Raw genomic sequence first — 27,358 nt, forward strand, 5'->3', positions numbered from 1 at the left:
GGAAGTCGTCATCAGCCGAGCCTGAACCACTTCCTACTTCCGCAAACACAGCTCTGTGAAGCTTCCCCGTTTATCGGTTGATCAATGCGGCGGGCTGGCGTCTGCCTTTCGTTTCCTGGCCCCATTTAATATTTTCAACAGTTCCGACATTTATGAGTGATTGATCGTCATCATGACGGCCAACAGCCGCTGTTCCGCCGCGGAGCCTCCGGGCCTGGAGACCCAGCGACGGGAGATCGAGTCTCTGCTGCGGCAGTGTGAGCTCCGCGCTGGGGACAGTTGGTGAGAGTCCGCCCGCTCTGCTACACACACACACACACACACACACAGTGACAGGGCTAACTGTTAGCATCACACGGCTAACGTTACCTAACGCTTATTAATAGCTTCAGCGGCGGAGTCAAGCCGTTGGGGCGTCGGGGTGAGTGTGTTGGGACACTTTGACGGCTCGGTGTCGGGTGTTAGCCGCTGTTGCTGTGTAGCTCGTGCTAACCAAGCGGACGTTGCTGGCCGTTAGCCGTCGCTGCTAACGTTAACGCTAGCTTGTCAACCAGCTGGTACGTTCAGGGTCGCCTCGTAAGCTTCCACTTTTGATTCTGCCAGAGCTGGACTTCCCAGATTTATTCCTCACGTCGTCATCGTTTCACACTTTCACAATGATGGTCACAGAGAAGCAGGACCGCAGCTAACGAGTATTTTCACTTTCAGCTGATCTACTCATCAGTCTCTTGCTCATACAGGATTCTGTGGCCATCAATATATTGAAATTTAATAACCAATCACAACATAATCAGCAATCTTTCCACTGATCCCCTTAATGTTTTTTTTCAAGAATTGTGACAAAGATATATTCAAACAGGACATTTTACAGCAGAGACATGAATGTGTTAGTTTTTTACTGGGAAAAAGATTCAGGATGTTTATTGTTGTTCAGACTCCACTACAGAAATAAGATGTATATAAGAGATAATAATAAAAGTACAATGATACATAAAGATAAAATAAAAACAGTGGACAGCAGAGATAAGGTGCATGTTTTTATGTGTATGTACATGAGACAATTCAATGTGTAAATATAATAAAGGTAGCAATAAAGCTAAAGGTATAAAACAGAAATAAAAGTGATTAATAGAAGGTGCAGTAAAGTGCATGATGTACATAACATATAAGCCAATATTAATATAGCCAAAATGACAACTAAATCATATTCAGAGTTAGAAAACTGGAATCAGGCTTCTAGTTTAGTTTGGTCTCATTCAGTGTAAACTCAGTCTGTCTGTGGAAGTAGAAGTTGGATCTCATGAGGTGGATCAAGACTTCAGACCTGATGCTCAAAATTAGATTCAACAACTTTCAGCAGCTCTCAGTTAAAACAGAAGCTTTCTACTGTCACCGGCACCAAACAGGGTTTCACCTTCACTCGATTTAATTCTCCGTTCACTGTCAACACTTTTGTAAATCAGAGCCGACCAGGAAACTTAAACACATCAGGTCAGTGAACTTTACTTTACAGGCACACAGTCTGATAATACAAGACCTACACCAGGATTCATTTTACTGCCTGTGACAGTCGTCCACGTATGATCGCTGCTGTTATTGATTTTTAGACAGATATTCTGATCTACGTGTGCATGTTACAGTAAAGCAGACACAGACAGAGAACAAGGTGCACTGGTAGAAAGATTGTTATTTTTTAATAAAGTGACAGGAAGGCAGAGCCGTTATCTGCCGACCTGTGATAAGAGAGTAATGAGATTCAGAAGTGACTGCAGGGGAACACAGTAAGATGGAGTGAAGAAAATAGTGTCAGTGAAATGTTTCAGTAAGGATGAAGACTGAGCTGAAGGACCTGATGGTTGTTTGTTGACACTGAGTGTTGGACTAGTTCATGGACCGACAGCTGGGCAACATATTGATAAATGTAGAGCCCGAACAATATCAGATTTTTGGGGCCGACGATCCTGTGGGGAAAAGATTTGCACATATTTTGCAATGATCCCTCAAATGTGGTTATCAAACAGTTGTGAAAGAAATATGTGACGGGGGCAACATATTTTACAGATGAACAATAAACCTTATCGTCTGATATGATTGAAACAGCAAACAGTCTCAATAAAGTAAAGAATCAGACAACACAATGAGGATTATTGACAAAATGCCAAGATATATAATATATATTGCGATATATCCTAAAATATTGCAGTATTATTTTAAGGCCAAATCACTCAAGTGAAAACATTCTGATATCAATATCAGCCATATTTTGTGAAAACAGATATGTAACAGAGGCCGGACATTTTACAATATAGCAATAAACTTCACAGGGTCTTAACTGTAGAAAAGGTTATTTATTTGGCAGTTTATGGTCTCATGTTATTGATCATTACATCTCCAAACCCGACGGACAGGCGGCTGATCAGTTTTCAGATTTATGAGCTGCTGTGTCCTGGAAGTTTGCTTTCTTGGTTTTGTGGTTTGAGCTGAGTTTTACTTCCACGTCGTCGTGTCTGTCCCAGTTTGTGCTGCACTGTCAGTGAAACTCACAGGTCAATACAGAGCTGATTGATAATGACATCAGTATTATCATATCAGTAATATCAACAGTTATTGAGCAATTGGTTGATTATTTTTCAGTTTGACTTTTTTCCATAAACGTCAGACAATTATGAAAAATGTGTCATTTTCGTAACACTTAACATTTGATATAAAACAGAGGAAACAGTAAAATCCTCACATTTGAAAAGCTGAAACCAGAAAATGTTTTTGTTCAACTTATCAATATGACGAGATATTTTCAACTTCAATTGCTGCCATTGAAGAATATTTACACACAGGCTACCTTTGAGGTAGATATGTTTCGTCAATGAGGAGACATATTTAAATGTTCATTCCACTTAAAAAACAGTAAAGTAACTGTAGCAGTAATCACAATCATAGACATGAGAACGTGGTCTCATGTCATGTTAATAATGTGATGCTTCCTGTGTGCTGCAGGTACGTGGTGGAGCGTCGCTGGTATGAACAGTGGAAGGGGTTTGTGGAGACCGGAGACCAGAACTCGTCGTCATTCCCCGGTCAGATCGACAACACTGAGCTGTTTGAGGGTCAGTAAACGCCTCGCTAACTCCTCGTGATGTCATCAGCGTCAACAGCTCTCCTCCTCCTTCTTCTTCATCTTCTTCTTCTCTGTCTTGACCTTCTCGTCTTCTTTGTTTTCTTCTTCTTTTCCGTTGTCTTCTTCTACTTCTACTACTCCTTCACAGCTCTGATCTCACTTCTTTTTCCATCACTGTCATGACCCTGAAGATATTTGTCTATCTGCTCTGATCTAAGGGCCTCGACTGCAACAACAAATACCTGAAAACAGACTTTTTAAAATGATCTATAAATATGAGAACCTGTCATTTGCTTGAAATAAAGGTTAGTGAGCAAATGATCCTGTTTCTGTAACAGAAGTTCTGTTGAATCAGTCTAAAGGTAGGACTGGGTTGTGATCTGAGACACCTCAGACCACATGAAACTTTTGCTTTGATGATCACCTGGATCAGACAGATATGATTAAAGTTGATGTTAGCCTTCATAGTAAGTCAGTTGAGACCTTTAGTGTTCAATGTTCTTCCAAATATTTGTGTTTTTTTCCCACCCTGACAAAAACAAAACTTTTGAGCTAACGTCACCTGGAACAGGTTTAAAGATGCTGACTGTGGCATCAGGTTTAAAATAGTTACATCATTCTGTCAGTGATGAGTGAAGTGTCTCCTGTTTTCAGATCTGGACTCGTACCACCTGAAGGAGCGTCTGGTGGAGAACGAGGACTTCATGTTGGTGCCGGCTGAGGCCTGGCACAAGCTGCTGGCCTGGTACGGCATGGTGGACGGTCAGCCGCCGCTAGAACGCAAGGTAACATCGCCAGATACACGGCAGATACACGCCAGCCAATCACTGTCGTCGTTTAATGTTTGGAGTCCAAAATGAGAACGATCGATATCTGGTGATTCTGGACTTTAGACAGTCTAACTCACTGTGTGTGTGTGTGTGTGTGTGTGTGTGTGTGTGTGTGTGTGTGTGTGTGTGTGTGTGTGTTAGGTGGTGGACCTGCCCAGCACTCTGAAGGTGGAGGTTTACCCTGTTGAGATCTTCCTCTGTCTCCATAGCAACATGGAGAACGTCATCACCGCACAGTTCAGCCGTGCAGACAACATTCGTGAGTTGGTTTTCGTGTGTGTATCTGCGTTTTTGTTACCTGTTAGAGAACTTCTGAGGTCCTGGTTTACACGTGTGTGTGTGTGTCTGTGTGTGTCTGTGTGTGTCTGTGTGTGTCTGTGTGTGTGTGTGTGTGTGTGTGTGTGTGTGTGTGTGTGTGTGTGTGTAGAGTCGATCCAGAAGGCGATCTGTGAGGCCTTCTCGGTGCCTCCGGGCTCCGAGTGTCGTCTGTGGATGAAGAGTTCGGACAGCAGCTGCGAGCGCCTCAGGAACATCCACATGAGCGTGTTGGACGCCTGTTTGAGCTCAGGGATGGTGAGGACACTCACACACACACACACTCATCACACACTCAGTGACACACTGTTTTACATCACAGATTTAATGTCACTGGATCTGTAGATTCATTCAGTCAAGTTTACAATCAGGTAGATTCTTGAAACGATCCCGTGACTCAACACGAGAGTCTTCGAAATCATTAACTTCCTCATTGCAGCAACTGTCCACCTCAGAGATATGTGATAAGGTGTGTGTGTGTGTGTGTGTGTGTGTGTGTGTGTGTGTGTGTGTGTGTGTGTGTGTGTGTGTGTGTGTGTGTGTGTGTGTGTGTGTGTGTGTGTGTGTGTGTGTGTGTGTGTGTGTGTGTGTGTCAGACGGTGATCATGGAGACGAGGAATGCTGACGGCACCTGGCCGAGCTCCAGACCTCAGATCATGTAAGAACACACCTCCGTCTCTCTCTCATTGTGTTTAACGTCTTTAATTTTCCGTCTTTCTCTTCCTTCCTCCCTCTTTCACCTCCTTCTGTTTATTCCTCCCGTTCTTTCTTCCCGTCTGACGAGCTCTGCTCTGTTGTTTCGGCCTGTCTCAGTCTCCTTTACCGTCTTTGATTTTGCTTTCAGTTTTGCTTTCTGTGAAAGCCTCCTCCCTCCCTCGCTCTTGCTTTTTCTTTCTGTTCCCTGCTCAGTCTCTTTTCGTTTTAATCATTTCGTCACTCCTCCCCTCCTTTGAGTTTGTGCTCGTCCTGCCCTCATCACTTGATGTTAATCTGCTACACAGCAGTTTGTTATAAACTGAAGATGATCTACATGTCAGAGTGAAAGCAGTGAATCCAGAGCTGTTCCCAGTTCATGTCATGGATATTACTGAAATAAATCATGTTGAAACATTTTTCACTGGATTAGGTTGAGATTTGTCCTGAATATAAATGAGACCCTAAGGATTATTTACATTGTGTATTTATTGAAATAGTCATTTTCAAAAAAATATATTATTTTACAAGCTCGTATCTCCACTAGTTTTTACTTTCAAGCAACTAAATGTTTGTTCTGTGTAGCATTGATGTAGTTCTGTGTAGCATTGATGTAGTTCTGTGTAGTATTGATGTAGTTCTGTGTAGTACTGATGTAGTTCTGTCACATCTAGTTTTTCGGTCCTGCATTAAAAGCAGAGCTCCACAGATCTTGTTAAATAGATAAAATAATATAATAAAATAATGAATAAAAGGACGGATGTTAATCCACTTTAGTCAGACTGCTGCCTTCTCCTCCTGTTTGTCATGTGAACGAGCTGAACACTTGAACTGGTCTGACATCAGTTTTATTCAGTGTGACGTGAATGTTGGTCTAACGTGAGCTCTGATTGTTCAGGAGGAACTCTGTGGAGGACCAGGACTCGTACCGAGGACAGCCGGGAGTCTGCGGCCTCACCAACCTGGGCAACACCTGCTTCATGAACTCAGCACTACAGGTCTCACACACACACCACACACACACACACACACACACACACACACACACACACACTAGTTGTTTCCATCTTGTAGACAAGCGACTTTGAAGCTGAACTTTTTAGAACTTTTGAACTAAAAAAAAGAAGCTAATTAAACGTGTTTCCATCAGCTGGTCTGAAACGACTAAACTGAGTCATGCAAAGAGTTATTTGGTCAAACTGAAAACAAATCCAGATCTTCTTCTTCTTCTTCTTCTCCTTCTCCTTCTCCTCCTCCTCCTCCTCCTCCTCGTTATACTAAACCCTGTTTAAGCGGAGCACAGCAGCATCATGAAACCTGCTCAGTACATAATTAACACCTGGCTGGTGTCTGTGTTGCTCCTCAGGTTTCTCCACAGTCCGAATCATCTCGGCTGCACTGAGCCTCTGTCTCTGCTCAAACCATTTTATATATATTCATTTAAAGCCTTAATAAAGTGTTTTGTCAGGTATCAGGTCCGGTGTGTTTCAGTGTTAAACATCTTAACTCCCCAGCAGCAGGACACTCTTATCTCTTTTTGTCCGTCCTAACTCGTCCCGTCTCCTCGTCTCTCTGCAGTGTCTGAGTAACACTCCTCCTCTGACCGAGTACTTCCTGCAGAGCTCCTACCTGGAGGAGCTGAACTTCACCAACCCTCTGGGTATGAAGGGCGAGATCGCCGAGGCCTACGCTGACGTCATCAAACAGATGTGGTCTGGGAGGCATTACTCGGTGGTGCCGCGCGTCTTCAAGGTACCAAACTGTTAAACTGATGAGTAACTGATGACACATAGAGGTCACAACTTTACCTCTGAGAGGTTCTGACAGAACGTAGTGAATAAGAGATGAAGCCCCAAAACTATAATGAAACCCAGCAGCAGTGGATCAACCTGGTCCCAAAAGAAATGTTATGTTGCAGCTCAGTGTGTTTCATCAACAGGTAAGTTAATATTTTACTTCATTCAGCTCTGGTAGAAAAAGATGAGAGATCAGTGAGGCAGCAGTCTGTCAGCTGAAACTCACAACAGGAACAGATGATTGAAACTAAACTCCAAACTCAGAGACTCAGAGGAGATACAACACTGCTGAGAGCTGAACGCAGAGGAGATCATCAGACCGTCGCACGATAACTGTGACGTTAACCGACAGCAAGAAAATGTGATGCGTTACTTTGTCTGTATGTTGTTGCATGTCATGATTTCTGTGTGTGTGTTTGCAGACAAAGGTGGGTCACTTTGCGTCTCAGTTTCTGGGTTACCAGCAGCACGACAGTCAGGAGCTGCTGTCCTTCCTGCTGGACGGACTGCATGAAGACCTGAACAGAGTCAAAAACAAAGAGTACATCGAGCTACGGGACGCCGACGGACGACCAGACCAGGTGAGCTTCTACGACCACACCTGAGAACCAGCCGACACGCTCAGCTGGTTCCAGTCACGTCTTGTTTTCCTTTTCTGTCACCTAAATATTTCTACAAACAAACATCACAACTGTTTAATCTTCTCCTCATTATTCTCGTTTCTCCTTCCTGTCCCGCAGGAAGTGGCCGAGGAGGCGTGGCGCAACCACCGCCGACGGAACGACTCTGTGATCGTCGACACGTTTCACGGCCTCTTCAAGTCCACGCTCGTCTGTCCGGAGTGCCACAAGGTCTCTGTGACCTTCGACCCCTTCTGCTACCTGAGCGTCCCACTTCCTGTCAGCAAGGAGCGCGTCATGGAGGTCTTCTTCGTCTCTCTGGACCCCTACGCCAAACCTGCACAGGTAACAGTTTCTACCTGCCGTTGAATATACAGCAGACATCAATATTTTACTGTGTACTGTCTCTGCTTTGATAATCGTAAACAATAATGTACGTCTACATGAATGTGATGTAAAGTTTTTTCTTGTGTGTGTCTGCAGCATCGCGTTGTGGTTCCTAAAGCGGGAAAAGTGTCTGACCTCTGCTCTGCTCTGTCAGAGATGACCGCCATACCTCCCACACAGGTGTGTGTGTGTGTGTGTGTGTGTGTGTGTGTGTGTGTGTGTGTGTGTGTGTGTGTGTGTGTGTGTGTTGCTGTGAATATGTTTTAATTGATAACTTCGTCTTCTTGTGTCTAAGAATGTTTAATGTTTAGGCCGTGTTCACACCACACGACTTCCTTTCTTCTAGTCAGAAGTCTTTCAGTCGGTTCAGGTGCTGGTTCCGAGCCGGTCCCTACTTCGGACCTATTTTTTTTATTTCGACAGCCAAAGAACCGGCTCTCGGCCAGGAACCGCTTAGGACTACAGTTTTTATAAGGCAGAGCTAGTGTACAGTGTTCTGACTATTCATGGGAGGATAAACAAAAGATTTTCACTATGGACACCAAATCAAAGCAACAGTGGTCCGAGGACGAGTCACGTTTGTGCGCCAGTGTAGATACACAAAGCCAGAAGCAGCACTCGTGAAGTCGATGTAGTCCGCCATAGTTGTTCCTAGTAATGCTGATGAATTGGAGATGTATACAGTGACTGAGTGATGTGACTCTCATGCCCGTGGAAAAGCAAACCGGTTCTCAAAAGGTTCACAAGTTGAACCAACTCCGAACCAGTACTTGGTTCAGTTCTAACAGACCTTGTGCTCACACTACATGACTGATCGGTGACAGGGGGGTTTACAAGATCCCACACAAGAGACTTGACACTGGGACGATGCTGTGTTTCAGATGGTGGTAGCTGACGTGTTCAACCATCGTTTCTATAAGATCTACAACACTGATGAATCTCTGAGCTGCATTCTGGACCGAGACGACATCTTTGTGTAAGATAACATTTCATCAGCCATTTTTTCTCTGAGCGGTTAGTTTCCTGTCAGACTGTCTGTGTGGTGACTCATGAGCTGGATCTTCACCGTGTTCAGGTACGAGCTGAGCGTGCTGGAGGAGCAGCAGGAGGAGCAGGTGCTGCTGGCTCTCTACCTGAGGGAGCGCTCTCACTACAGAGACTACGGCTCGGGCAGCAGCTCGTACGGCACGACGCTGTTCGGACACCCGCTGCTGCTCAGCGTGCCGCGCAGCAGCTGCAGCCGGGAGGCGCTCTACAACCTGTTCCTGCAGAGACTGGCGTGAGCACAACATGCGCACACACACACACACACACACACACACACACACACTGACACACACACACACACACACATACACTGACACACGCACACACACACAGCATTTTTCTTTTTTTTGTAATTTGTAAAGTTATTGTTTTAGTTGAATTATTTTCTTTTTTAAGTAATATTATAGGACTAAGGTGTTGGTGCATGTGTTCTTGTGTGTGTGTGTGCAGGCGCTATGTGCGACCTCCCGACCCCTCTGAAGAGTTGGAGGAAGAGGAAGAAGAGGAGGAAGATGAGGATGAAGAGGAGCTGTACAAGACTCAGACCAACGGCATCAGTGATGGTAATGTCACGAGCTCAACATTAATAATAATGTTAATATTTATATTAATAGTATTTAACAAAATCAGAGATGACGCAGGGCAGCAGTCGGGTTGGGTTAGTTTCAGGTTGTGACGGTCTGGTCTGATGCACAAGCTCAAACTGGCTTGATTTTATGTGAACCGGCATTTGTCAGGCGCAGGTAGAGAGAGCTAGCAGCAGTTAGCAGGAGCCCCACAATAGCCGATTAGCTCAGGACTGCAGGGTGATGCCTCCATTATGTTTTGCTGTGATGTACAAGAGTTGAAATCTGAGCATACAGTGCTGCTACGCTACTTTCAGCCTACGTCCACAAGAGAGAACAGTCATCAGTAGCCTGTTGCAGGTTATCCTGTCTGTGTTACACTGAATGTGGACAAAGACAACAAAAAACCTTCATTTCCTAACAAGGCTTTTATTGTAAAACATTTCCAGAAGGTTCCCATGTGCACTTGAAATTTAGCTGGTGACATCTTTTCACAGGTTGCACTCGGCCATTGTCTTAGTTTTTGTTTATATATTATTTATACTACTTATTAGAAGAAAATCAAAGTTGAGTGGTTGCTGTGAGAAAAAATAAAAACGTGATGTGTCACAGTTGTCCTGAAGGATTGTGGTGCCGCTACAGTCTCCTTCATGGGCTCCTGTAATGTTCCACTGGGCGCCGACTGAGTTACAGGTGACACCTAGTGGTAAAATTCAGTATTATTGGTCCAGTCCAGTGTTTGTCTTAATGTCCAACCAGTTTGAAAACTTTAACGTCAGCTCAACACTCCATACACAAACTGTCTGAGACCAGTTGTAGTTGTTCTCTTAGTTATTCTAAGAAAACTGTAGCAGTGGTGAAACATTTGTCAGAGAGGACTAGAACCTCTAACATTCACATTATAATACAAAGAAAACCAGTGGCGGATTTAAGAAATTTGGGGCCCAAGGCAAAGGCAGGCATGGGACCCTCTGAAATGAGAAGACAACACACAAAACAACAGGTCAATTATACAGACACATACATTTTAACAGAATACACATGTATTATTTGTTTTACCTGTTGTCCCTCTCTTCCTGTCCCTTTTTCATGTTGTCTCTCTCCCTCATTCTGAAAACAAACACACACAAAACACAGTATAAGGCTCTGACCCAGTGGTGAAGTGTAAGTATATTTACTCAAGTGCTGACGTAGACATTTTAGGATTTTAATGCAACTTCAATTTTGTCTGCTCCGCTGTATCTGAGAGGCAAATACTGCACTTTCTACTCCACTACTGTACATCATTTACGTTGCTGGTTACATATTTCAAACCCTTCCTGCCCAGTGAAAACCATGTACCCTCAAAATGATGATTTAATGCTAATATTTGTGATAAACTGAAAGAGTCTTCCTTTGTGGGGCGACTTCTTCAGCCAAAACTCTTTAAAAAATCGTCTTGGGCCAGCTGGAAAATACATCATGACAAGACTTCAGTGAAGTTAGTTTTAAGTTGGATATTCGACATTCGCAGCCACTCCAACATTTCAAGTGCACCCGTATTGCAGACTTTACAGTAAACACACGGAGAAGACGGCTACAGCGTGTACCGACTTCCTGTTTTCCAAATAAAAATGTGGGATATTTAAAGCAGAGATACTGTGTTTAAAGCTATTGAGAGGCTATTGAGCTGAGATGCTAATATTTACGTATAGCCTAAAAATGTATAAAAAATATGAAAAGATGTAAAATGTAAAAACAAGAGGCGTATCTCATGCAGCCAGTGTAGTTACATGATCCCACACTGATTTTGAGTCAATTGATCACATGACCTGGAAGCTATTGAGCTAAAATGCTAATATTTACACGTAAAAATTAATAAAAAATATTTTGAGATGTAAAACGTAAAAACAAGAGGCGTATCTCATGCAGCCAGCGTAGTTACGTGATCCCACACTGATTTTGAGTCAATTGATCACATGACCGGGGAGCTATTGAGCTAGCATGCTAATATTTACATATAAAAATTAATAAAAAATATTTCGAGATGTAAAACGTAAAAACAAGAGGTGTATCTCATGCAGCCAGTGTAGTCATATGATCCCAATATGATTTTGAGTCAATTGATCACATGACCTGGAAGCTATTGAGCTAAAATGCTAATATTTACACACGCCCGACACACACATAATACGACTAGCATTCTGCTGCATTTTAGCGAGAGTATTTTAATCAAAAACATAATTAATGTGCGCAAATAAGTCATAACTGTATTAACCATAAGTGTATGAGGATTTTTATGGGGCCCTCAGGAACTTGGGGCCCTAGGCAACCGCCTAGTTTTGCCTAATGGTAAGTCCGCCCCTGAAGAAAACACTTGTGTTTAAAAAAATCGGCCACAAAAATACAGCTCAAGTTTTTACAATCAGCCATCCATCTAAATAAAGACGCACATTTTAGTAAACTGGACGAAACCTGTAAAGAAGTCACTTAATTCACTGTTTATCTGACAGTTTATAGACCAGACAGTTAAGTGATTCATCAAAAACTGCTTTAATTTACATGAATCGACGTAAAAATAATTGCTGCCTGCAGGCTGTTCTCAGCTCTGTTGAACTGCAGTTCAAGTTTATCTCCACTCTGATTGGTCTTGTCTTGTTTCCCAGATGAGGAGCAGGAGGTTGTGGAGAAAGCCGGGCCTTCTCAGACAGAGCCTTGCGACGGCGATGCATCAGCCAACAGCCAATCAGACGGCACTGCTACAGCAGAGCCAGTCCCCGCTGTGAACCACACGCAGCCCTCATTGGACCACGGTGACGCAGAGACCAGTAACGGGTCCCAGGACCAGACCAAGCCCCTCTGCAGCGCCGACGCTGACACTGATGACGTTGATCCCTGCAGGAGCACCGACCCCAGCTCAGAACCACCAGCAGAGCAACCGCAGCAGCCCTGTGACACCACAGAGGAAGACAAGCAGGAGGAGGCATGTTCTCCCAGCCCACCAGCCAATGAGCAGCCAGCTAAGAGGAAGGCGTGTCGCAAGAGGAGGAAGAGTCTGTTCACCATCCAGGCGGTCAACTCCAACGGGACGACTGAGAGAGGGACCGGAGAGGGAGGGAGCGCCGTGTCCTTCAGCTGTACGTATGAACACACACACACACACACACACACACACACACAATGTTTGTGACTTTTCTGACTTTTGTCTCACATTTTGTGACTTTTTCCCCCCTTGACTTTTTTTTTTTTAAATTCTGACTTTTGTTTCAGACTTTTTCTCAAAATTCTACACCCCCCCTGAAAAAAGTTTCTCCTCAACATTCTGACTTTTTTCTTTTAACTTTTTCAAAATTCTGACTCTTTTCTGTGAACTTTTTCTCAAAATTCTGACTTTTTTCAGACTTTTTCCTCAAAATTCTGACTTTTGTCTCACATTTTGACTTTTTCCCCCTTGACTTTTTCTTAAAATTCTGACTTTTGTTTCAGACTTTTTCCTCAAAATTCTACCCCCCCCTCAAGTTTCTCCTCAAAATTCTGACTTTTTTTATTAACTTTTTCTCAAAATTCTGACTTTTTCTATTAACTTTTTCTCAAAATTCTGACTTTTTTCAGACTTTATCCTCAAAATTCTACCCCCCCCTCGAGTTTCTCCTCAAAATTCTGACTTTTTCTCTCAACTTTTTCTCAAAATTCTGACTTTTTTCTCTTAAATTTTTCTCAAAATTCTGACTTTTTTTATTAACTTTTTGTGACTTTTGTTTCACTTTTTCAAAAAAATGTATCTCCCCCCAAGTTTCTCCTTAAAATTCTGACCTTTCCCACAAATATTCTGACTTTTTTCTTTTAACTTTTTTCAAAATTCTGACTTTTTTTCTCTTAACTCTTTTTCAAAATTCTGACTTTTCTCTCTGAACTTTTTCTCAAAATTCTGACTTTTTTCCAGACTTTTTCCTCAATTTCTCCTCAAAATTCTGACTTTTTTCTCTTAACTCTTTTTCAAAAATCTGACTTTTTTCTCTGAACTTTTTCCCCAAATTCTGACTTTTTTCCAGACTTTTTCCTCAAGTTTCTCCTCAAAATTCTGACTTTTTCTATTAACCTTTTCTCAAAATTCTGACTTTTTTCAGACTTTTTCCTCAAAATTCTGACTTTTGTCTCACATTTTGTGACTTTTTCCCCATTGACTTTTTCTTAAAATTCTGACTTTTGTTTCAGACTTTTTCTCAAAATTCTACACCACCCCTGAAAAAAGTTTCTCCTCAACATTCTGACTTTTTTCTCTTAACTTTTTCCAAATTCTGACATTTTTCAGACTTTATCCTCAAAATTCTACCCCCCCCTCGAGTTTCTCCTCAAAATTCTGCCCCCCCCCCCAAATTCTGACTTTTTCTCGCAACTTTTTCTCAAAATTCTGACTTTTTTCTCTTAAATTTTTCTCAAAATTCTGACTTTTGTCTCACATTTTGACTTTTGTTTCACTTTTTCAAAAAAATGTATCCCCCCCCAAGTTTCTCCTCAAAATTCTGACCTTTCCCACAAATATTCTGACTTTTTTCTTTTAACTTTTTTCAAAATTCTGACTTTTTTCTCTTAACTCTTTTTCAAAATTCTGACTTTTTTTCAGACTTTTTCCTCAAAATTCTGACTTTTGTCTCACATTTTGTGACTTTTTCCCCATTGACTTTTTCTTAAAATTCTGACTTTTGTTTCAGACTTTTTCTCAAAATTCTACACCACCCCTGAAAAAAGTTTCTCCTCAACATTCTGACTTTTTTCTCTTAACTTTTTCCAAATTCTGACATTTTTCAGACTTTATCCTCAAAATTCTACCCCCCCCTTGAGTTTCTCCTCAAAATTCTGACTTTCCCCCCCAAATTCTGACTTTTTCTCGCAACTTTTTCTCAAAATTCTGACTTTTTTCTCTTAAATTTTTCTCAAAATTCTGACTTTTGTCTCACATTTTGACTTTTGTTTCACTTTTTCAAAAAAATGTATCCCCCCCCAAGTTTCTCCTCAAAATTCTGACCTTTCCCACAAATATTCTGACTTTTTTCTTTTAACTTTTTTCAAAATTCTGACTTTTTTCTCCTAACTCTTTTTCAAAATTCTGACTTTTTTCTCTGAACTTTTTCTCAAAACTCTACTCACACACCCCCCGCCAAAAAGTTTTTCCTCAAAATTCTGACTTTTTTCTCTTAACCTTTTCTCAAAATCCTGACTTTTTCAGACTTTTTCCTCAAAATTCTGACTTTTTTCCCTTAATTTTTTCTCAAAATTCTGTTGTTTCAAACTTTTTCTCAAAATTCTGACTTTTTCCCTTTACCTTTTCTCAAAATTTTGACTGTTTTAAACTTTTCCCCCAAATTCTGAGTTTTTTCAGACCTTTTCCTCAAAATTCTGTTTTTTCCCCCAATATTCTGACTTTTTTTCCTCTGAACTGTTTTCTCAAAATTTTGACTTTTTTTCCTCTTAAATTTTTCTCAAAATTCTGACATTTGTTTCAAACTTTTTCCCAAAATTCTAACTGATTTAAAACTTTTTCCTCAAAATTCTGACTTTTCCCCCAATATTCTGACTTTTTTCTTTGAACTTTTTCTCAAAATTCTGACTTTTTGTTACATCCCCGTAAGGCTAGGGGATGAAAGTGAGTAACATAGTTAAAATAATAAACTGGGTGTAAAGGAGGGAAAGAAGCAAGGGGTAACGGTAACTCAAAAATAGCTTTATTTAAAGCCAACAAAGAAACACCAATAAGCCGAGATCAGCCAATATGCTATTGTCTTTCAGAAAAAACACTGTCGGTTGTAGCTCAGGCTCTCTTCATGTCACAGTCGCCACAGCCTACTGGCATCCGCGGCAACTTATACTGGTTTTGCCTAAGTGGCAAATACCCTCAGGTGTGGCGCTCCACACACCGACGAGGAGGAGGGGGAGGATGAGGGTGTCACCTGAATGGGTGAAAAGAAAACACAACACAAAACAGACCCACAGCACTGCGGCTGTAACACTTTTGTTTCACACTTTTTCTAAAAATTCTACCTCCCCCCACCGCACTCCCAAGTTTCTCCTCAAAATTCATACTTTTCCCCTGAAATTCTGACTTTTTTCCCTGGACTTTTTAAAAAACTCTATCCTCCCCCAGTTTCACCTCAAAGTTCTGACTTCTCCCCGCAAAATTTTGACTTTTTTTTTTCAAAATTCTGACTTTTGTTTCAAACTTTTCCTCAAAATTGTGACTTTTTCCCCTTAACTTATCAATTGTTTTTACTTTTTTCCCTTAACTTTTTCTCAAAACTCTGACTTTTTTCCCTTTACTTTTTCCTCAAATTTCTGATTGTTGTTCAAACTTTTTCTCAAAATTCTGACTTTCCCCCCCAATAAAAAAAGTCACAATTTTGAGGAGAAACGGGGGAGGGGTAGAATTTTAAGAAAAAGTGTCAAACAAAAGTCAAAATTCTGAGAAAAAGTTAATGAAAAAAGTCACAAGTTTGGGGGGAAAATTCATGCTTTGAGTAGAAACGAGGGGGTTGAATTTTGAGAAAAAGTTGAGGGGAAAAGGTTAGAATTTGGACGGGAAACTTTTGGGGGGTAAAGTTTAGTTACAATTTTGAGACAGTGTGAAACAAGTCAAAATGTTGAAAATTGTAAAATTTTCAGCAAAAAAAAAAAATGGCGAAAAAAGTCGTATTATTTAGAGAAAGGTTGAGAGAAGAAGTCCAAATTTTAAGAGAAACATTTGAAAAAGTTGAGGGGAAAAAAAGGTCAGAATTTTAAGAAAAAAAGTTTGAGGGAAAAAAGTCAGAATTTTTAATAGTAACGGGGAGAGGGGTAGAATTTTAAGAAAAAGTGTAAAACAAAAGTCAAAATTTTGAGAAAAAGATAAGGGAAAAAAGTTTTTAAAAAAATTGGGGAAAAGTCATATTTTGAGTAGAATCGGGTAGAATTTTTAGAAAAGTTAAGGGAATATTGAGAAAAAAGGCTAAGGGAATTTTGGGAAAAAAGTTTTTTGACTAGAAACTTGGGGGGAAAAGTTAAAATTTTCAGCAAAAAAAAATGGCAAAAAAGTAGGTTTTTTAGAGAAAAGTTGAGAGAAAAAGTCTGAATTTTAAGAGAAACGTTTGAAAATTTGAGGGGGAAAAAAGGTCAGAATTTTGAGAAAATGTTAAGAGAATTTTGAGAAACAATTGGGGGGGGGAGTCAGAATTTTGAGGAGGAACGGGGGGGATAGAATTTTGAGAAAAAGTCATGCGAAAAACATCACAATTTTGAGAAAAAGTTCAGGGGAAAAAGTCGGAATTTTGGGGCGGATACATTTTGAGAAAAAGTGTGAAACAAAAGTCAGAATTTTGAGAAAAAGTCACAATTTTAAGAAAAAGTCAAGGGAAAAAAGTCAGAATTATGGGAGAAAAGTCAAAATTTGGAGGAGGAATGGGGGGGGGGTAGCATTTTGAGAAAAAGTCATGGGAAAAACATCACAAATTTTGAGAAATAGTTCACGGGGAAAAAAGTCGGAATTTTAGGGGGATAGAATTTTGAGATAAACTGTAAAACAAAAGTCAGAAATTTGAGAAAAAGTTAAGGGAAAAAAGTCAGAATTTTGATGAGGGACAAAACGAGTTTGTTCTCTCTAGAAAAAATACATTTTTATTTTGTTCTCTAGAAAAAAGTATTTTCCTCTAGAAAGAAAGTCAGAATTTTGAGTAAAAAAAAGTCGGAATTTTAAGTAAAAAAAATTGGCAAGAAAAGTCACATTTTTAAGAGAAATGTTTGAAAAAGTTGAGGGGGAAAAAGTCAGAATTTTGAGGGGAAAAGTCAGAATTTTGAGGAGCGGGGGATAGAATTTTGAGAAAAAGTTTAGGGAAAAAAGTCAGAATTTTGGGGCGGATAAATTTTGAGAAAAAGTCACAATTTTAAGAAAAAGTCAAGGGAAAAAAAGTCAGAATTATGGGGGGAAAAGTCAGATCTTGGAGGAGGAATGGGGGGATAGCATTTTGAGAAAAAGTTCACGGGAAAAAAGTCGGAATTTTAGGGGGATGGAATTTTGAGATAAAGTGTAAAACATAAGTCAGAATTTTGAGAAAAAGTTAAGGGAAAAAAGTCAGAATTTTGATGAGGGAAAAAATGAGTTTGTTCTCTCTAGAAAAAATACATTTTTATTTTTCTCTAGAAAAAAATATTTTCCTCTAGGAAAAAAAAGTCAGAATTTTGAGTAAAAAAAGCCAGAATTTTAAGTTAAAAAAATGGCAATAAAGGTCAGTTTTTTAAGAGAAACGTTTGGAAAAAGTTGAGGGGAAAAAAGTCAGAATTTTGGGGGGAAAAGTCAGAATTTTGAGGAGAAACGGGGGAGATAGAATTTTGAGAAAAAGTCATGGGAAAAAACAGCAAGAAAAAGTCATGTGAAAAACATCACAATTTTGAGAAAAAGTTCAGGGAAAAAAAGTCAGAATTTTGTTGAGGGAAAAAACGAGTTTGTTCTCTCTAGAAAAAATACATTTTTATTTTGTTCTCTAGAAAAAAGTATTTTCCTCTAGAAAAAAACAGTCAGAATTTTGAGTAAAAAAAAGTTGGAATTTTAGGTAAAAAAAATTGGCAAGAAAAGTCAAATTTTTAAGAGAAATGTTTGAAAAAGTTGAGGGGAAAAAAGTCAGAATTTTGAGGGGAAAAGTCAGAATTTTGAGGGGAAAAGTCAGAATTTTGAGGAGCGGGGGATAGAATTTTGAGAAAAAGTTCAGGGAAAAAAATCGGAATTTTGGGGGGATGGAATTTTGAGATAAAGTGTAAAACAAAAGTCAGAATTTTGAGAAAAAGTTAAGGGAAAAAAGTCAGAATTTTGATGAGGGAAAAAATGAGTTTGTTCTCTCTAGAAAAAATACATTTTTATTTTTCTCTAGAAAAAAATATTTTCCTCTAGGAAAAAAAAGTCAGAATTTTGAGTAAAAAAAGCCAGAATTTTAAGTTAAAAAAATGGCAATAAAGGTCAGTTTTTTAAGAGAAACGTTTGGAAAAAGTTGAGGGGAAAAAAGTCAGAATTTTGGGGGGAAAAGTCAGAATTTTGAGGAGAAACGGGGGAGATAGAATTTTGAGAAAAAGTCATGGGAAAAAACAGCAAGAAAAAGTCATGTGAAAAACATCACAATTTTGAGAAAAGTTCAGGGAAAAAAAGTCAGAATTTTGTTGAGGGAAAAAACGAGTTTGTTCTCTCTAGAAAAAATACATTTTTATTTTGTTCTCTAGAAAAAAGTATTTTCCTCTAGAAAAAAACAGTCAGAATTTTGAGTAAAAAAAAGTTGGAATTTTAAGTAAAAAAAATTGGCAAGAAAAGTCACATTTTTAAGAGAAATGTTTGAAAAAGTTGAGGGGAAAAAAGTCAGAATTTTGAGGGGAAAAGTCAGAATTTTGAGGAGCGGGGGATAGAATTTTGAGAAAAAGTTCAGGGAAAAAAATTGGAATTTTGGGGCGGATACATTTTGAGAAAAAGTCACAATTTTTACGAAAAAGTCAAGGAAAAAAAAGTCAGAATTATGGGGGGAAAAGTCAGAACTTGGAGGAGGAATGGGGGGATAGCATTTTGAGAAAAAGTTCACGGGAAAAAAGTCGGAATTTTAGGGGGATGGAATTTTGAGATAAAGTGTAAAACAAAAGTCAGAATTTTGAGAAAAAGTTAAGGGAAAAAAGTCAGAATTTTGATGAGGGAAAAAATGAGTTTGTTCTCTCTAGAAAAAATACATTTTTATTTTTCTCTAGAAAAAAATATTTTCCTCTAGGAAAAAAAAGTCAGAATTTTGAGTAAAAAAAGCCAGAATTTTAAGTTAAAAAAATGGCAATAAAGGTCAGTTTTTTAAGAGAAACGTTTGGAAAAAGTTGAGGGGAAAAAAGTCAGAATTTTGGGGGGAAAAGTCAGAATTTTGAGGAGAAACGGGGGAGATAGAATTTTGAGAAAAAGTCATGGGAAAAACATCACCATTTTGAGAAAAAGTTCACGGGAAAAAACAGCAAGAAAAAGTCATGTGAAAAACATCACAATTTTGAGAAAAAGTTCAGGGAAAAAAAGTCAGAATTTTGTTGAGGGAAAAAACGAGTTTGTTCTCTCTAGAAAAAATACATTTTTATTTTGTTCTCTAGAAAAAAGTATTTTCCTCTAGAAAAAAACAGTCAGAATTTTGAGTAAAAAAAAGTTGGAATTTTAAGTAAAAAAAATTGGCAAGAAAAGTCACATTTTTAAGAGAAATGTTTGAAAAAGTTGAGGGGAAAAAAGTCAGAATTTTGAGGGGAAAAGTCAGAATTTTGAGGGGAAAAGTCAGAATTTTGAGGAGCGGGGGATAGAATTTTGAGAAAAAGTTCAGGGAAAAAAATCGGAATTTTGGGGCGGATAACTTTTGAGAAAAAGTCACAATTTTAAGAAAAAGTCAAGGAAAAAAAAGTCAGAATTATGGGGGGGAAAGTCAGAACTTGGAGGAGGAATGGGGGGATAGCATTTTGAGAAAAAGTTCACGGGAAAAAAGTCGGAATTTTAGGGGGATGGAATTTTGAGAAAAAGTCACAATTTTAAGAAAAAGTTAAGGAAAAAAAAGTCAGAATTATGGGGGGGAAAGTCAGAACTTGGAGGAGGAATGGGGGGATAGCATTTTGAGAAAAAGTTCACGGGAAAAAAGTCGGAATTTTAGGGGGATGGAATTTTGAGATAAAGTGTAAAACAAAAGTCAGAATTTTGATTAAGGGAAAAAAGTCAGAATTTTGTTGAGGGGAAAAAACGAGTTTGTTCTCTCTAGAAAAAAGACATTTTTATTTTGTTCTCTAGAAAAAAGTATTTTCCTCTAGAAAAAAACAGTCAGAATTTTGAGTAAAAAAAAGTTGGAATTTTAAGTAAAAAAAATTGGCAAGAAAAGTCACATTTTTAAGAGAAATGTTTGAAAAAGTTGAGGGGAAAAAAGTCAGAATTTTGAGGGGAAAAGTCAGAATTTTGAGGAGCGGGGGATAGAATTTTGAGAAAAAGTTCAGGGAAAAAAATCGGAATTTTGGGGCGGATAACTTTTGAGAAAAAGTCACAATTTTAAGAAAAAGTCAAGGAAAAAAAAGTCAGAATTATGGGGGGAAAAGTCAGAACTTGGAGGAGGAATGGGGGGATAGCATTTTGAGAAAAAGTTCACGGGAAAAAAGTCGGAATTTTAGGGGGATGGAATTTTGAGATAAGTGTAAAACAAAAGTCAGAATTTTGATTAAGGGAAAAAAGTCAGAATTTTGATGAGGGAAAAAATGAGTTTGTTCTCTCTAGAAAAAATACATGTTTATTTTTCTCTAGAAAAAAATATTTTTCTCTAGAAAAAAAAAGTCAGAAGTTTGAGTAAAAAAAGCGAGAATTTTAAGTTAAAAAAATGGCAATAAAGGTCAGTTTTTTAAGAGAAACGTTTGGAAAAAGTTGAGGGGAAAAAAGGTCAGAATTTTAGGGGGAAAATCTGAATTTTGAGGAGAAACGGGGGAAATAGAATTTTGAGAAAATGTGTAAAACAAAAGTCACAATTTTAAGAAAAAGTTCACGGGAAAAAAGTCGGAATTTTAGGGGGATGGAATTTTGAGATAAAGTGTAAAACATAAGTCAGAATTTTGAGAAAAAGTTGAGGGAAAAAAGTCAGAATTTTGTTGAGGGAAAAAACGAGTTTGTTCTCTCTAGAAAAAATACATTTTTATTTTTCTCTAGAAAAAAATATTTTCCTCTAGAAAAAAACAGTCAGAATTTTGAGTAAAAAAAAGTTGGAATTTTAAGTAAAAAAAATTGGCAAGAAAAGTCACATTTGTAAGAGAAATGTTTGAAAAAGTTGAGGGGAAAAAAGTCCGAATTTTGAGGGGAAAAGTCAGAATTTTGAGGAGGGGGGGATAGAATTTTGAGAAAAAGTTCAGGGAAAAAAAATCGGAATTTTGGGGCGGATAAATTTTGAGAAAAAGTCACAATTTTAAGAAAAAGTCAAGGAAAAAAAAGTCAGAATTATGGGGGGAAAAGTCAGAACTTGGAGGAGGAATGGGGGGATAGCATTTTGAGAAAAAGTTCACGGGAAAAAAGTCGGAATTTTAGGGGGATGGAATTTTGAGATAAAGTGTAAAACAAAAGTCAGAATTTTGATTAAGGGAAAAAAGTCAGAATTTTGATGAGGGAAAAAATGAGTTTGTTCTCTCTAGAAAAAATACATTTTTATTTTTCTCTAGAAAAAATATTTTTCTCTAGGAAAAAAAAGTCAGAAGTTTGAGTAAAAAAAGCGAGAATTTTAAGTTAAAAAAATGGCAATAAAGGTCAGTTTTTTAAGAGAAACGTTTGGAAAAAGTTGAGGGGAAAAAAGGTCAGAATTTTAGGGGGAAAATCTGAATTTTGAGGAGAAACGGGGGAAATAGAATTTTGAGAAAATGTGTAAAACAAAAGTCACAATTTTAAGAAAAAGTTCACGGGAAAAAAGTCGGAATTTTAGGGGGATGGAATTTTGAGATAAAGTGTAAAACATAAGTCAGAATTTTGAGAAAAAGTTGAGGGAAAAAAGTCAGAATTTTGTTGAGGGAAAAAACGAGTTTGTTCTCTCTAGAAAAAATACATTTTTATTTTTCTCTAGAAAAAAATATTTTCCTCTAGAAAAAAACAGTCAGAATTTTGAGTAAAAAAAAGTTGGAATTTTAAGTAAAAAAAATTGGCAAGAAAAGTCACATTTGTAAGAGAAATGTTTGAAAAAGTTGAGGGGAAAAAAGTCCGAATTTTGAGGGGAAAAGTCAGAATTTTGAGGAGGGGGGGATAGAATTTTGAGAAAAAGTTCAGGGAAAAAAAATCGGAATTTTGGGGCGGATAAATTTTGAGAAAAAGTCACAATTTTAAGAAAAAGTCAAGGAAAAAAAAGTCAGAATTATGGGGGGAAAAGTCAGAACTTGGAGGAGGAATGGGGGGATAGCATTTTGAGAAAAAGTTCACGGGAAAAAAGTCGGAATTTTAGGGGGATGGAATTTTGAGATAAAGTGTAAAACAAAAGTCAGAATTTTGATTAAGGGAAAAAAGTCAGAATTTTGATGAGGGAAAAAATGAGTTTGTTCTCTCTAGAAAAAATACATTTTTATTTTTCTCTAGAAAAAATATTTTTCTCTAGGAAAAAAAAGTCAGAAGTTTGAGTAAAAAAAGCGAGAATTTTAAGTTAAAAAAATGGCAATAAAGGTCAGTTTTTTAAGAGAAACGTTTGGAAAAAGTTGAGGGGAAAAAAGGTCAGAATTTTAGGGGGAAAATCTGAATTTTGAGGAGAAACGGGGGAGATAGAATTTTGAGAAAATGTGTAAAACAAAAGTCACAATTTTAAGAAAAAGTTCACGGGAAAAAAGTCGGAATTTTAGGGGGATGGAATTTTGAGATAAAGTGTAAAACATAAGTCAGAATTTTGAGAAAAAGTTAAGGGAAAAAAGTCAGAATTTTGTTGAGGGAAAAAACGAGTTTGTTCTCTCTAGAAAAAATACATTTTTATTTTGTTCTCTAGAAAAAAGTATTTTCCTCTAGAAAAAAAGTTTGAATTTTGAGTAAAAAAAAGTCGGAATTTTAAGTAAAAAAAATTGGCAAGAAAAGTCACATTTTTAAGAGAAATGTTTGAAAAAGTTTAGGGGAAAAAAGTCAGAATTTTGAGGAGAAGGGGGGGATAGAATTTTGAGAAAACGTGTGAAGCAAAAGTCAAAATGATTAGAAAAAGTTGAGGGGAAAAAATTTATGACGACATTTATTAACTTTATTGTCACTGCTGTGAAACAAAGAACACACAAACTTGAACATAAAATATATAACAAGTGAAGATGTGATAACATCTGTCTTCCTGGGGTCACATCACAACTGTATCGTTCTGTCTGCTCTCATCTCATCTCATTTTCTGCTGCTTATCCGTGAGGGTCACGGGGATGTTGCCGCTCTATCCCCCCCTTTCAGAGGGTTGCGGGGGTTACTGGAGCCAATCCCAGTTTTCAATGGGCGAAGACCAGGGTACGTTCTGTCTGCTGTGTTGATGAAATGTTACTGACTCCAGCTCTGCCTCTGTGTGTCTGCAGCTCAGCCTTATGTGGCCATCGACTGGGACCCCGAGATGAAGAAGAGATTCTACAATGAGAACGAGGCCGAGGTCAGTGTGAACACCTGTGTGTTTAGATTATAACCTTATACACAGTCTGACTGTATGGAAGGAAGAGATGCAGGAAAGGCTCCATCGTTTCAGTTTAAATGCTGCTTTAGTGTGTTACAATGCATTAAGGTTTATGCAGCTCAGGTCATTTGGGAACCAGATTTTCTGATACAGTATCAACATTTCAGATTTTGAAACAGTTTGGTAAATATTTTTGATAAAAATCTGTCAGACCTTTTTTTTATATTTTTTTTTTATAAAAGATTTAAGTTACAAAAGTTTACTAATCTAACTGTATTTATATATTTATGTCTGACGACCTGTTTGAACAGAAGCTGTTCTCAGAGGCTGAGTAAATACACCTGATGTAATTGAAAGCCAGCTTTCTCCATTCATATCAATTAATGTTTGATATAACTGTGAATGGAAAAAAAACTAAACTGATGACGAAGCAGTTGTTAACAGAGCCTTCAGTTGGGAGAAAACATGCTCATACACGTGTTTGACATGTCGGGGAGACTTTAATGTTCTTCTGTGATTTAAACAAATGATGTAAAACGTCTCCTCTGAATGTTCCTGTGTAGAAATATGTGAAACACGCCAGCATGGAGGTTCCTCAGCAGCAGACCACAGTCCAGCTGCAGGAGTGTATCGAGCTGTTCACCACTGTGGAGACACTGGAGGAGGAGAACCCATGGTAACACACACACACACACACACACACACACACACACACACACACACACACACACACGTGGTGATGAACAGTTGAGAAAGGTGTGTGTGATGTCTGCACCAAGGTGTCTCCACCTTCTTCTGGTTAGTTTTCACCCAGGACAACCCCTGCAGTACATCAAGCGCTCCCAGTGTGAAGGCCAGTCAGCTCTGTCATGTGTCTTTGCTGCCGTGGTAGAACGAGCTGTTATTGGCTATCAACAAATCAATCACTCATCACTGTAGTCAATCATGTTCCCTTTTCAAAGCTGCATGGGTCGGGACAGCTGGGTTGTGTTCTGGTGTGAAGTCCTGCTGAGACAGAGGGTAGTTTAATTGTCAGAGGTTGAATGTGAAACAACACAACCCTCCTCCAGCTGCACCCACAGTAATACTGTAAAGTAACTTATTACTTTCACATGATGGTAACTAGTAATATGTAATACATTATATTTTGGAATGAACTTGCTCTACACTGGATGTGTGTGTGTTTGCAGGTACTGTCCGGTGTGTAAGAAGCACCAGCTGGCCACGAAGAAGCTGGACCTCTGGTCTCTACCGGAGGTTCTAATCATCCACCTCAAGAGGTTCTCCTACACCAAGTTCACCAGAGAGAAGCTCGACAGCATCGTGGACTTCCCCCTCAGGTACGCGCATGCACGCACACACACACTCACAGACACACAGCAGGGTCAGACGCTCTGGACACTGAACTGTGTGTGGTTGTTCTTGTTGTTGCAGAGAACTGGACTTCTCTGGCTGCCTGCTGAGAAAAAGTCTGTCCAATGGGGAGCCTCCGAGCCGTTACGACCTCATTGCTGTGTCCAATCACTACGGAGGACTCAGAGACGGACATTGTAAGTTTTTTGTCAGCTGAGGTGAACAAAGATTAGTCACACGAGTCCTTTTGACTTCCACTACTGTGTACACTCATAACCGTGTGTGTGTGTGTGTTCCTCCAGACACCAGCTATGCGTGCAACAAGGATAACGGTCAGTGGTATTACTTTGACGACAGCAAGGTGACGTACGCCAGAGAGGACCAGATCGTGGTCAGTATGACAGACCGCATCTCTGATTAACTTTCATTAACGAGACACGTTTACATTTTTTTTTAAAATTTCAAACAAAATGTCTTTGATGAAGTCGTTTGGTTCGTTAACTCTTTGTCGTCTTCTCGCTCAGACCAACGCTGCCTACGTCTTGTTCTACCACCGACAAGACAAGATCAGAAAACCCACTCTGCCCGCCCCCAACACAAGCCCCGCCTCCTCCACCCAGGCCGCCAACAGCATCACTTCCTGCAAAGACGACGACGCAGAGCCGGGCAGCGCCTCCTACGTCACCATGGAAACAGACTGAATGAACCCTCGAGATTTTATTTAATTTTACTTGATGGTAATTTTTTTCCCTCCTCATCACAACAACAGGCCTTTTCTCCTTTTTAAAGTTTTGGATTTTTCACACTTGAATATTCTTTGAATTTTTTTTTTTTTCCCAAACGTCAGAAGCACATCTGCAGGCGACATCTCAGATTAAATGTCACAATCTTATCCGTTGGTTTTTTCTCTGCTCGGTAGACGATGTGGACACGTGATACTCAGGTAGTTTGATGCACCAGGAGCTCAGAGGATGTGACTGTTGATTTGAGCCTAAATGAGACGCCGAACATAGAAATCCAGTTTGGACCGTCTGCTGCCGGGAGGAAACATATTGGACCTTTAATTTGTTCTTCGTTCACCAATGATTCATTAGAAATCCTCCTGTAACCTGGTTTATTGATGCATTTCTCAATTTAAAAATACAGAAGTACATAAAATGATCATTCGACTCCTCAGTTAATCATTTTATATCCATATTCTGTCTTTAAACGATGCTGGTTTTAAAGGGACAATACAGCAGAATTTTTAGCAGAAAACGTTAAAAAATGTAAAATTATCAGCAAACTGAAAGAAGAAAACGGTTTTGACATTAACTTGTCTAAAGTTAGCATGTAACCAGCTTCCCTCGGCCCGTCCCGCACCAGAGCTCCTGTGCTTGCTGTGTACACACGAACGCCCCCGGCCCGGCCCGCTCGCTGCACAGCTGACTGAGAATGACTACAACAGCTCCTTTAAAACAAATTGTTAAAAAGGCGTCTCTCCGTCTCACTTTATTTCCACTTTGATTACTTTTATAAAAGAAAAAATATTAGAAATTGGTGTTAAATTTGTACTCGACCTGTCTGAAGACTGACTGATTCTACAGAGTTCAGCAGAAACACGTTAAAGTGGACCGAGGAGCGGCATAAAGGGGATTATGGGTAATCAGAGGAGTGTGTGTGTAGCAGAGAAACAGATAATTTAATACTGAACAAAGCTGCCGGGGATGTTGATCGAGTCTTTGTATATTTTGGTTGTTTTCTGTATTTATTTTTTTAAAGGAATCATTTCCGCTGTCACGACTACAGGTTTTTTGTTTTCCTTGAATGATTCTGATGATCGACTGGTGCAGGACATTGAGATGCTTATTTTTCATATTTATAGATTAAATTTGTATTCAGGCGTATAATTATTTGTCAGAATGACAGGCAAGCTGTTCAACCGTCTCCCGTCTGTGCAGAGAGACGGACGCAGGCGAAGTTTCCTCTCTGCGGTCGCAGCTCTGACTGGTTTTAAAGCGGCTCTGTGTACAGTATTTTTGTATTGTAAGAAATGTATTATTATTATTATTACCATTCCTGGGCCGAGCAGGAGGGAAAGCTTGGGGTGATTTCTTTCTTTGGTCTTCCCTGTCAAATATCAGATGAAAATATTTTATTGTACTTTCAATCTTTTGATATGAATAAAAGGATGATTATTATCACGATGAGAGTTTTTACACTTTTGGCTTCTGTGCACTGAAATTTTCTGTCACCTGTGACTCTTTGAGACTCTTATTAAGCTTTAAAGGAACAGTTCGCACATAAATGTAATCTCAGTCATCATCTCCTCCCTCCATGCTGATATAAAGTCAGGTGAAGTCTCGACCACAAAACATTTCTGGAGTTTCACAGTAAAACAGAGTTGCAGCGTTCTGCTAAACGATTTGTTTTTATTTTATTTCTTACTTTGTTTGCACTGTGTGACCGGTGCCTGTAAAAGGTAAAATAACCTTTGCTTGCTTTGCTAAACAACTGAAGTCTGGAAGCCCCGAGAT

General features: G+C 39.1%; 1 protein-coding gene across 1 annotated transcript; it reads left to right on the plus strand.

The window, feature by feature from the left end:
* usp11 (ubiquitin specific peptidase 11) lies at positions 1–27,048 on the plus strand. The gene is made up of 21 exons (XM_084367576.1): positions 1–282; positions 2,995–3,104; positions 3,770–3,900; positions 4,087–4,204; positions 4,373–4,518; positions 4,857–4,918; positions 5,852–5,951; positions 6,532–6,705; positions 7,172–7,330; positions 7,490–7,714; positions 7,853–7,936; positions 8,638–8,732; positions 8,832–9,035; positions 9,254–9,366; positions 12,015–12,485; positions 23,398–23,468; positions 24,053–24,165; positions 24,680–24,829; positions 24,924–25,039; positions 25,145–25,233; positions 25,367–27,048. The coding sequence occupies exons 1-21, from the start codon at positions 173–175 to the stop codon at positions 25,541–25,543; spliced, it is 3,018 nt and encodes a 1,005-aa protein (XP_084223702.1). The 5' UTR covers positions 1–172; the 3' UTR covers positions 25,544–27,048.
* The last annotated feature ends 310 nt before the right edge of the window (positions 27,049–27,358 follow it).

Source organism: Pagrus pagrus, assembly GCF_965226575.1.
Source record: "Pagrus pagrus genome assembly, chromosome: 11".
Lineage (NCBI taxonomy): Eukaryota > Metazoa > Chordata > Actinopteri > Spariformes > Sparidae > Pagrus > Pagrus pagrus.